The sequence below is a fragment of the Ranitomeya imitator genome, chromosome 4 (assembly GCF_032444005.1).
Source record: "Ranitomeya imitator isolate aRanImi1 chromosome 4, aRanImi1.pri, whole genome shotgun sequence".
Lineage (NCBI taxonomy): Eukaryota > Metazoa > Chordata > Amphibia > Anura > Dendrobatidae > Ranitomeya > Ranitomeya imitator.
The window spans coordinates 140597235-140609405 of record NC_091285.1 but is presented as its reverse complement, the minus strand read 5'-3'; the positions used below and the strand labels follow the sequence as shown (position 1 = coordinate 140609405).

At 42.4% G+C, this 12171-nt stretch overlaps 1 protein-coding gene across 1 annotated transcript in view; it reads right to left on the bottom strand.

Moving 5' to 3' along the window:
- F12 (coagulation factor XII) overlaps positions 1-12171 on the bottom strand; it is a 172778-nt gene that overhangs the window by 122806 nt on the left and 37801 nt on the right. Inside the window, exons 2-3 of the mRNA XM_069763973.1 lie at positions 9784-9820; positions 9358-9457 (exon numbers count right to left, since the gene is read on the bottom strand). Of these exons, the coding sequence (XP_069620074.1) occupies positions 9358-9457; positions 9784-9820 (137 nt within the window). The remainder of the gene's footprint in view (positions 1-9357; positions 9458-9783; positions 9821-12171) is intronic.

Here is a 12171-nt window from a genome sequence, read left to right as displayed (position 1 = left end):
GAGGGATAAGAGAAGTTCTGAGACCATTTTTTTTTCTTTGCAGTGTGTTTTGTCTCTCTTTTCCCCTTTACCTCTGGGTGGTTCAGGACACTGGTGTAAACATGGACATTCAAGGTCTGTCCTCTTGGATGGATAATCTCACTACAAGGGTACAAAACATTCAAGATTTTGTGGTTCAGAATCCGATGTCAGAGCCTAGGATTCCAATTCCTGATTTGTTTTTTGGTGATAGATCTAAGTTCTTGAATTTCAAAAATAATTGTAAATTGTTTCTTGCCTTGAAACCTCGCTCCTCAGGTGACCCTGTTCAACAAGTAAAGATCATTATTTCTTTGTTACGTGGTGACCCTCAAGACTGGGTATTTTCCCTTGCGCCAGGAGATCCAGCATTGCGTGATGTTGATGCGTTTTTCCTGGCGCTTGGATTGCTTTATGACGAACCTAATTCAGTGGATCAGGCAGAGAAAATCTTGCTGGCTCTGTGTCAGGGTCAGGATGAAGCGGAGATATATTGTCAGAAGTTTAGAAAGTGGTCTGTGCTCACTCAGTGGAATGAATGTGCCCTGGCAGCAATCTTCAGAAAGGGTCTCTCTGAAGCCCTTAAGGATGTCATGGTGGGGTTTCCCATACCTGCTAGTCTGAATGAGTCTATGTCCTTGGCCATTCAGATCGATCGACGCTTGCGTGAGCGTAAAGCTGTGCACCATTTGGCGGTACTATCTGAGCATGGGCCTGAGCCTATGCAATGTGATAGGACTTTGACCAGAGCTGAACGGCAAGAACACAGACGTCGGAATGGGCTATGTTTTTACTGTGGTGATTCCACTCATGCTATCTCCGATTGTCCTAAGCGCACTAAGCGGTTCGCTAGGTCTGCCACCATTGGTACGGTACAGTCTAAATTTCTATTGTCTGTTACTCTGATTTGCTCTTTGTCATCCTATTCTGTTATGGCATTTGTGGATTCAGGCGCTGCCCTGAATTTGATGGACTTGGAGTATGCTAGGCGCTGTGGTTTTTTCTTGGAGCCCTTGCAGTATCCTATTCCATTTAGAGGAATTGATGCTACACCTTTGGCCAAGAATAAGCCTCAGTACTGGACCCAATTGACCATGTGCATGGTTCCTGCACATCAGGAGGATATCCGCTTTCTGGTGTTGCATAATCTGCATGATGTGGTCGTTTTGGGGTTGCCATGGCTACAGGTTCATAATCCAGTATTGGACTGGAAATCTATGTCTGTGTCCAGCTGGGGTTGCCAGGGGGTACATGGTGATGTTCCATTTTTGTCTATTTCGTCTTCCACTCCTTCTGAAGTTCCAGAGTTTTTGTCGGATTATCGGGATGTATTTGATGAGCCCAAAGCCAGTGCCCTACCTCCTCATAGGGATTGCGATTGTGCAATTAATTTGATTCCTGGTAGTAAGTTTCCTAAGGGCCGATTGTTCAATTTATCTGTGCCAGAACACGCCGCTATGCGGAGTTATATAAAGGAATCCTTGGAAAAAGGCCATATTCGCCCATCGTCATCACAGTTAGGAGCAGGGTTCTTTTTTTGTGGCCAAGAAGGATGGTTCTTTGAGACCTTGTATTGATTACCGCCTTCTTAATAAAATTACAGTCAAATTTCAGTATCCTTTGCCGTTGCTGTCTGATTTGTTTGCTTGTATTAAAGGGGCTAGTTGGTTCTCCAAGATAGATCTTCGAGGGGCGTATAATCTTGTGCGTATTAAACAAGGCGATGAATGGAAAACAGCATTTAATACGCCCGAGGGCCATTTTGAGTACCTGGTTATGCCATTCGGGCTTTCCAATGCTCCATCAGTATTTCAGTCCTTTATGCATGACATCTTCCGAGAGTTCTTGGATAAATTCCTGATTGTGTATTTGGATGATATTTTGGTCTTTTCGGATGATTGGGAGTCTCATGTGAAGCAGGTCAGAATGGTGTTCCAGGTCCTTCGTGCGAATTCCTTGTTTGTGAAGGGGTCAAAGTGTCTCTTTGGAGTTCAGAAGGTTTCATTTTTGGGGTTCATTTTTTCCCCTTCTACTATCGAGATGGACCCTGTTAAAGTCCAGGCCATTTACGATTGGACTCAGCCGACATCTGTGAAGAGCCTGCAAAAGTTCCTGGGCTTTGCTAATTTTTATCAGCGCTTCATCGCTAATTTTTCTACTGTTGCTAAACCTTTGACTGATTTGACCAAGAAGGGTGCTGATGTGGTCAATTGGTCTTCTGCAGCTGTAGAGGCTTTTCAGGAGTTGAAGCGTCGTTTTTCTTCTGCCCCTGTGTTGTGCCAGCCAGATGTTTCGCTCCCGTTTCAGGTTGAGGTTGATGCTTCTGAGATTGGAGCAGGGGCTGTTTTGTCGCAAAGAAGTTCTGATGGCTCTGTGATGAAGCCATGTGCTTTCTTTTCTAGAAAGTTTTCGCCTGCTGAGCGTAACTATGATGTTGGTAATCGTGAGTTGTTGGCCATGAAGTGGGCATTCGAGGAGTGGCGTCATTGGCTGGAAGGAGCCAAGCATCGCGTGGTGGTCTTGACAGATCACAAGAATTTGACTTATCTTGAGTCTGCCAAACGGTTGAATCTGAGACAGGCTCGATGGTCGTTATTTTTCTCTCGTTTTGATTTTGTGGTTTCGTACCTTCCGGGCTCTAAGAATGTGAAGGCTGATGCCCTGTCAAGGAGTTTTGTGCCTGACTCTCCGGGTGTTCCTGAGCCGGCGGGTATTCTCAAAGAGGGGGTAATTTTGTCTGCCATCTCCCCTGATTTGCGGCGGGTGCTGCAAAAATTTCAGGCTGATAGACCTGACCGTTGCCCAGCGGAGAAACTGTTTGTCCCTGATAGATGGACTAGTAGAGTTATCTCTGAGATTCATTGTTCAGTGTTGGCTGGGCATCCTGGAATCTTTGGTACCAGAGATTTTGTGGCTAGATCCTTCTGGTGGCCGTCTTTGTCACGGGATGTGCGTTCTTTTGTGCAGTCCTGTGGGACTTGTGCTCGGGCTAAGCCCTGCTGTTCTCGTGCCAGTGGGTTGCTTTTGCCCTTGCCGGTCCCGAAGAGGCCCTGGACGCATATTTCTATGGATTTTATTTCGGATCTCCCCGTCTCTCAAAAGTTGTCGGTCATTTGGGTGGTTTGTGATCGCTTTTCTAAGATGGTCCATTTGGTACCTTTGTCTAAATTGCCTTCCTCCTCTGATTTGGTGCCATTATTTTTCCAGCATGTGGTTCGTTTACATGGTATCCCGGAGAACATCGTTTCTGACAGAGGTTCCCAGTTTGTTTCGAGGTTTTGGCGATCCTTTTGTGCTAGGATGGGCATTGATTTGTCTTTTTCCTCGGCTTTCCATCCTCAGACAAATGGCCAGACCGAACAAACTAATCAAACTTTGGAAACATATCTGAGATGCTTTGTTTCTGCTGATCAGGATGATTGGGTGTCCTTTTTGCCGTTGGCTGAGTTCACCCTTAATAATCGGGCCAGCTCGGCTACTTTGGTTTCGCCGTTTTTCTGCAATTCTGGTTTCCATCCTCGTTTCTCTCCAGGGCAGGTTGAGTTTTCGGACTGTCCTGGTGTAGATACTGTGGTGGATAGGTTGCAGCAGATTTGGACTCATGTGGTGGACAATTTGACATTGTCCCAGGAGAAGGCTCAATGTTTCGCTAACCGCCGGCGCTGTGTGGGTCCCCGACTTCGTGTTGGGGATTTGGTTTGGTTGTCGTCTCGTTATGTTCCTATGAAGGTTTCCTCTCCTAAGTTTAAGCCTTGTTTTATTGGTCCGTATAAGATTTCTGAGGTTATCAATCCTGTGTCATTTCGTTTTGCCCTTCCTGCTTCTTTTGCCATCCATAATGTGTTCCATAGGTCGTTATTGCGGAGTTGTTGTTGTTGGTTGAGGGGGAGTTGGAGTATGTGGTGGAGAAGATTTTGGATACTCGTGTTTCGAGACGGAAACTCCAGTACCTGGTCAAGTGGAAGGGTTATGGTCAGGAAGATAATTCCTGGGTTTTTGCCTCTGATGTTCATGCTGCCGATCTGGTTCGTGCCTTTCATTTGGCTCATCCTGGTCGGCCTGGGGGCTCTGGTGAGGGTTCGGTGACCCCTCCTCAAGGGGGGGGTACTGTTGTGAATTCTGTTGTCGGGCTCCCTCCTGTGGTCATGAATGGTACTTTGGCTGGTTCTGTCCATGGACTTCCTCTGGTGGGTGTTTCTGAGTTTCCTTCCACAGGTGACGAGGTTAATTCGTTAGCGGGCTGCCGTATTTAACTCCACTTAGATCTTTGCTCCATGCCACCTGTCAATGTTCCAGTATTGGTCTAGTTCACTCCTGGATCGTTCTTGTGACCTGACTTCCCAGCAGAAGCTAAGTTCCAGCTTGTATTTCTTTGGTTTGCTATTTTTCTGTCCAGCTTGCTATTTTTATTGTTGTCTTGCTTGCTGGAAGCTCTGGGACGCAGAGGGAGCGCTTCCGCACCGTGAGTCGGTGCGGAGGGTCTTTGTGTGTCCTCTGCGTGGTCTTTTTGTAGGTTTTTGTGCTGACCGCAAAGTAACCTTTCCTATCCTCGGTCTGTTCAGTAAGTCGGGCCTCACTTTGCTAAATTTATTTCATCTCTGTGTTTGTATTTTCATCTTTACTCACAGTCATTATATGTGGGGGGCTGCCTTTTCCTTTGGGGAATTTCTCTGAGGCAAGGTAGGCTTTATTTTTCTATCTTCAGGGCTAGCTAGTTTCTTAGGCTGTGCCGAGTTGCATAGGGAGCGTTAGGCGCAATCCACGGCTATTTCTAGTGTGTTTGATAGGATTAGGGATTGCGGTCAGCAGAGTTCCCACGTCCCAGAGCTCGTCCTTTATTATCAGTATCTATCAGGTCATTCCGTGTGCTCTTAACCACCAGGTCCATTATTGTCCTGACCACCAGGTCATAACAGAGGTGATATTGATAAAGCCATTCTTAGGCGCAAGGCAGAATGGATTTTTAGAATGCAGTCAGTGTCACCACGGGGGTTAAATTAATCCCTCACCTATACATGTTTTTTGTAAGAACAGCATACTCTTATGCCCTCTATTACATCTGTTGATAGACTGTTTGTTGTCTTTTGCTTTATAGGGTATTTAATTGATTTTGGGACCCTGTTTTGGAACCCCGTACTAAGCCTGATATCTTATCAAGCGTCAATTATGACGTATGTACTCACTATATTCAAGATTCCCCTTTATCCCATATGGAACGGATACCTACTGTCTACAGTAAGATACTTATAAAGGGTAATTTTACATATCAATAGAGAGGCGTTTTATTTCATTTATTTTTAATATCCGTTATTCACTTTGTGTCTCTAGACGAATAATTAATCTCTATCAGCTAGATCATAGTGCATTTGTCTCTGTATCTTTATATATTGTTTACCATCTAATATGTTCTGTTAAACTAGTAATCATATTTTCCCTGTATTTTTTACTTATTTTAATAGGGATTCCCCCCCCTTTTCAAATATCTGATAATTAATAGGCATCTATCAAGGATATGTGTATTCTATATGTATTTTTGTTTGGATTTATCAAAAAATCCCTTTAGCACTATATATCATACAGTGGGGCAAAAAAGTATTTAGTCAGTTAGCAATAGTGCAAGTTCCACCACTTAAAAAGAAGAGAGGCGTCTGTAATTTACATCATAGGTAGACCTCAACTATCGGAGACAAACTGAGAAAAAAAAATCCAGAAAATCACATTGTCTGTTTTTTTAACATTTTATTTGCATATTATGGTGGAAAATAAGTATTTGGTCAGAAACAAACAATCAAGATTTCTGGCTCTCACAGACCTGTAACTTCTTCTTTAAGAGTCTCCTTTTTCCTCCACTCATTACCTGTAGTAATGGCACCTGTTTAAACTTGTTATCAGTATAAAAAGACACCTGTGCACACCCTCAAACAGTCTGACTCCAAACTCCATTATGGTGAAGACCAAAGAGCTGTCAAAGGACACCAGAAACAAAATTGTAGCCCTGCACCAGGCTGGGAAGACTGAATCTGCAATAGCCAACCAGCTTGGAGTGAAGAAATCAACAGTGAGAGCAAAGACCACTGATAATCTCCCTCGATCTGGGGCTCCACGCAAAATCGCACCCCGTGGGGTCAGAATGATCACAAGAACGGTGAGCAAAAATCCCAGAACCACGCGGGGGGACCTAGTGAATGAACTGCAGAGAGCTGGGACCAATGTAACAAGGTCTACCATAAGTAACACACTACGCCACCATGGACTCAGATCCTGCAGTGCCAGACGTGTCCCACTGCTTAAGCCAGTACATGTCCGGGCCCGTCTGAAGTTTGCTAGAGAGCATTTGGATGATCCAGAGGAGTTTTGGGAGAATGTCCTATGGTCTGATGAAACCAAACTGGAACTGTTTGGTAGAAACACAACTTGTCGTGTTTGGAGGAAAAAAAATACTGAGTTGCATCCATCAAACACCATACGTACTGTAAAGCATGGTGGTGGAAACATCATGCTTTGGGGCTGTTTCTCTGCAAAGGGGCCAGGACGACTGATCCGGGTACATGAAAGAATGAATGGGGCCATGTGTCGTGAGATTTTGAGTGCAAACCTCCTTCCATCAGCAAGGGCATTGAAGATGAAACGTGGCTGGGTCTTTCAACATGACAATGATCCAAAGCACATCGCCAGGGCAACGAAGGAGTGGCTTCGTAAGAAGCATTTCAAGGTCCTGGAGTGGCCTAGCCAGTCTCCAGATCTCAACCCTATAGAAAACCTTTGGAGGGAGTTGAAAGTCCGTGTTGCCAAGCGAAAAGCCAAAAACATCACTGCTCTAGAGGAGATCTGCATGGAGGAATGGGCCAACATACCAACAACAGTGTGTGGCAACCTTGTGAAGACTTACAGAAAACGTTTGACCTCTGTCATTGCCAACAAAGGATATATTACAAAGTATTGAGATGAAATTTTGTTTCTGACCAAATACTTATTTTCCACCATAATATGCAAATAAAATGTTAAAAAAACAGACAATGTGATTTTCTGGATTTTTTTTTCTCAGTTTGTCTCCCATAGTTGAGGTCTACCTATAATGTAAATTACAGGCGCCTCTCTTCTTTTTAAGTGGTGGAACTTGCACTATTGCTGACTGACTAAATACTTTTTTGCCCCACTGTATATTCTGTAGACTGAATGGTCATTTTCCTCGGCGCTTGCGCAGGTTGCGCACTTTAGGTGAGCGTTATATATATATATATATATATATATGCCCAGCAGTGGAGGCGCGCTTTACCTCTGGAAACAGGAAGTGCTGATTTACAGCGCACTTCACAGTGTGCGTTCCAGGCTGGAGCGCATATTGCCACTTTAGGTGTTTGTTCCAGCGTTTATGCATGTGATTATTATTTCCGATCCTAATCGGCTGCACAGTGTGGGGATTAGCGCAGCCTTTATGGACATGGTTTTACCGTTTGGTCCAAATTGATGGACTTTGTTATCTGCTACCCAGTGCACCTTGGGAAGAGGGGCGGTTCTCTAGTGGCTGGCCATGATTGGCCCTCTGAGTCCATTTAAACCGGCCCCATATGGATCTACACAGGTCTGTCCGTTCATCGTGATACCTGCATCTAAGAAACAGCTTGCCTTATACTCTGCCTCCTGATGAACCGTTGGTCGGGGAAACGCGTCGAGGCCATGGGGCTACTTGTTGGAAGCTAAGTTCTTTTGGGTTAACACCCGCGTATGCTTCTTTTCTGCATTACCCATTAGTACTCACAAAATTGTGTATTGCTTTTAGTCGATATGTGGTTCATGATGGGTATATCATCACTATTTTGAATTAGGCCGTTTATTTTGTTATCTTATGGCTTCACTATTCCTCCTGTCTTGTTATTTTTGAGTCCTATGGAGTACAGGTTTTTTCTATGTATGAAGCGGCCATTATAGCCTTTATTATATAGGATATCTATTTGATATACATTATTGTATAAGCTACATATACTAGCACTTTATGATGAGGGAGTTAAATTATTTTCTGTACTATAGCCTCTCTTATTAAGTACTTTCTTTTCATCTCTTTTTGCTGCTTATTGTTTTCCCACTTATAGTTTAATAGGTATTTAACAGGGCGAGTTGGGGATAGCCGCCGCTGAGTGGGGGCGCCAAAAAATCGTGTCTATAGGGTGCCAACCTCCACTGGTAGGTAGGGACAGCAGTTAAGCATAGGGAAAATTGTTAGGTTATTGGTACGTAGTAGATCTATATTTTCTGTTACACTGAGATTTGGTGTTTTTTTTTAAATAGTTTGCTATTAAACTTTATAGTTTTATGGGATTACATGTTACACAGATTATTATTTTTTTCCCTGTTTTTGTATTGTATACTTCTTCAGCATATAATGGGGCCATTATTAACCTTTTTGCAGCATTTTATGGGGCATATTTTTGTATGGATCATCTTATGGGGCCCATCATAAACTGTATGGAGCATTATATGGGGCGTATTTTGTATGGAGCATCTTATGGGGCTCCTGATTCAATATGGATATTCAAAAACATTTAACCTACTGATGTCTCAATCAATTTTACTTTTATTGGTATCTATTTTTATTTTTTAAATTTAACAGTAGCTGCTGCATTTCCTATTCTAGGCTTATACATGAGTCAATAAGTTTTCCCAGTGTTTTGTGGCAAAATTAGGGGTCTCGGCTTATACTCGGGTCGGCTTATACTCGAGTATATGCGGTAAATAAAAGAACTAGCTCACCACGCAAAACAACAAGTCGTTACACAGCTCCATGGATGGAAAAATAAAAATGTGATGAATCTCAAAAAGTGCATCACAAACAATTTTTTTTTTTTTAAATCTATGAAAGATTGATGTTACCGCACTGTCCTGGAAAATTATTTCCACAGATCATCTTTACAATACAATCAATGGTGTAAAAGTAAAACCCTAACACCATGACGGAATTTCTTTTTTCATTGCAGGTTTGTATTGCACTGCGGGGAGGGTCACCATTTAAATTTTTGCCTAAGACAGCAGGAAAGCTATGATTGGCCATGTTCTTCATTCATATTAAGGGAACCACTCATAGAGCCTCATAATCTACCAAGTTCCACTTGCACAAAAATTGTAAAGGCAGAGCATTCGTGATCTATATATTGAATTCTCCTCATTAAGGGGGCCCTAGGCGATTGACTTTTCTGCCTACCACTTGCCCCAACCCTGTTTTTTGCTTTCACCCTACTGACAATAAATCAAAATATAGCAAAGTCTAAACATATTTTTGCAAGGATCTAAAAAAATTAAGGCAAAAAGCCAAAATAACACATTGCAATATGATCATTGCCTTACCATGGCCTGGGTCCATGCTTTCCTTCCCTGATACAAGTGTGATGAAGCATGCGGGCGTGGTGAAAAGGGAAATGGCACAGCTGACCGCTCTCTGTCAGAACTAAAGATTACATAAGATTGTTGTCATTCTTACAAGACAACAATACACATACACAGTATATCATAAAAAGCAGTATAATCATTTACAGGTATTTTCCAGACTTTTACAATTGGTGGTATAACCTTCCCACAAGGCATTAAAAAGGTTGTCCACTACTTTTTTATTGATGCCTACTGTATCCTTAGGAAAGGTCAGAAGACAGAGGCATTGTGTGCTCCAGAAGATATGTGAACATACCCCTTTAATAGTTTATCCTAAAGATTAACTGTTTTAAAACATTGGATTAAAATTAAACAGATTAAAGATTTTTTTTAAATAAAGGTTACCTAATCCAGACATTTGCTTTTGCCTTTCTTTGTGTTTCTGAAACAAAAATTGTTTTCATATTATTTACCATAATTAAGGGATGGAATAAAAAGGTTAGAGCTCCAAAACCATTGATTAATAAATAGCAAGCAACTTCACAATTTAAAAGGTATCAATTAATCTCTATAGGTTGGGCTCCTGAAACCTCTACCATTCTGCCTTAAAGAAAATCTGTCACCAGGTTTGTGGTACCTCATCTGAGAGCAGCACAATGAATGGGGCAGAGACCCTGATTCCAGCAATGTGCTACTTACCGTGCTGCAGGCTGTAGTTTTGACAAAATCCCTGTTTTATGTGCTGCAGATTTGCTTGTTATCTGGGCGCTGAGATCTGTATAACCACCCTCCACCACTGATTGACAGCTTTCTGTATACACTGTGCATAGGCAGAGAGTTGCCAATCAGTGGTGGGGGCAGAGTTATACAGAGCAGAGCTCATGAGTATGGAGGACTGTGACAGTGATTGGTGTGGACCCATTGCGCGAATGGCCGGACTTACCCTGGAGGGGCGTAACTAAATGGCTATCTGGTCTTCACTAGATTCTCTGATAGATTCTATGGGTTGAACTAGATGGACTTAAAATCTTCCTTCAACCTTAATAACTATGTAACTTAATAACTATGATAGTAAGAAAAGGCTTGAGCTGTTAGGATAGCCACCATTTGCTCCACCAAAGCAGTACCTGGACCCGCAGCAGTAGACCTAATTATCAGATGCAAAACACGAAGCACAGACAGAGGTTGTCAGAAAGTCCGAGGTCAGGACAGGCAGCACATGAAAAATATATACAAAGCCAAGGTCCGGAGCAGAGAAGTCAGACAAAACTAGAGAAACAGAACAAACATCTTGACGGAACATTAAAGAGACTGAAACTAGGAACCTAAGTTCAGGCAAGGTGTGGAGGGAGGAGCTGCCTAATATACACATTGCTGGCACGGGATAGGCAGGGAAGCAAAACTCTGTAAGACACGGCAGGGTTAAATTTCTGCAGAGTCTGGACTGCCTCCCTATAGACAGGTGGGGATAGTAGAAGGAAGTAGCAGTGCTGGGCATACTGAAAACGGCAGCTCATCAAAATGGCCTGACACGGGGAGGAGCAGAGCGGCCAACGCAGTGAGTAGTACGGCACTGAGAAGGAGTGCGGGTTACCGGCATGACAAGGACTACATGGCAGAAGGTTTACTAGTACTCTTGCGATAATTTCCTGCTGATTAAACACTTATTTGTCAGCAAGCAGACCAGTAAGTGTGACATCACTGTAATTAGGATCTCTCACCTGATGACAGATTCCCTTTAATAATTATTAACTCACTAAAAGGTTATACTCAAGTTGTGCTGTATTGAGTAGCACACAGTTCCCCAGTCTCCTTGTTGCTGAGGGAGGACACTCCTCCGTGAGTGACAGTTATGGTTCAGTAACCTAGTGCTGAGCTTGTGCTACTGTGACACATTAACAGTCTGTTAGTGCTTGTTCTGAAATCTACACTATTATCGCTATGTTTGCACCTAGAAATAACAGTGCCTTTGAACAAGCTCAAGTAAAATCAAACTGCCATTGGTGCGAGCAGGGGTTTGTGACTTTGCAGGACTGATAGCATTTCAGTAACTGAAACGGGAAGGTATGGAGATGAACAGCTAACTGTGGAATTGAAATCCAGAGAAAGATAACTGCTGGAGAAAGGCGTCATGAGTTAACTCCTCAGCCTGGAATGTAGCTATTGAGGATACTTGGCTCAGCTTTGCTTGTCAGTCTCCTTGGAAACAAACTGTGAACAATGTAAGACAAAAGCTCTCATAGCAGGAGAATGACAGCAGATAAAAAGGAAGAGGAAGTCAATTGCAAAGTTGATATTTTAATGCAGTTTAACTAACTATACCAGCTTCATAACATAAGACTACCCCTTTAAAACAAATACTACAATCAACATAAAAATTACTGAAACTTTCTAAAATATTTAAATGACATAGACAATATGTAGAAATAAGGACTTGTCATATCTCATAATATGTCTGTTTTAGTAAGTACTTATATGTCCTATTAACCAACAATGCTGGAATTTCTTTCTTAAAAGTCTGCATTGTGCTGCACCTCTGGTATTCTGACTGGAAATTCATAAACAGATTAACAACTGGGTGTTACATTATCTTTATCAATAATGCATGCTTCTACACAGTCTAATGCGCTGGATAATGTCAGGCTGTGCATGATACTTTTTTAAAAATATTATGCAATGTCTTTTTTTTTGTTTTATATTTCCACAATTAATTATAGAGGAATAGTAGCATCTTATAGTTACCAGAAAACTTGATTCAGAGATATTATTTCATTGGGAATACAAACATTTGCT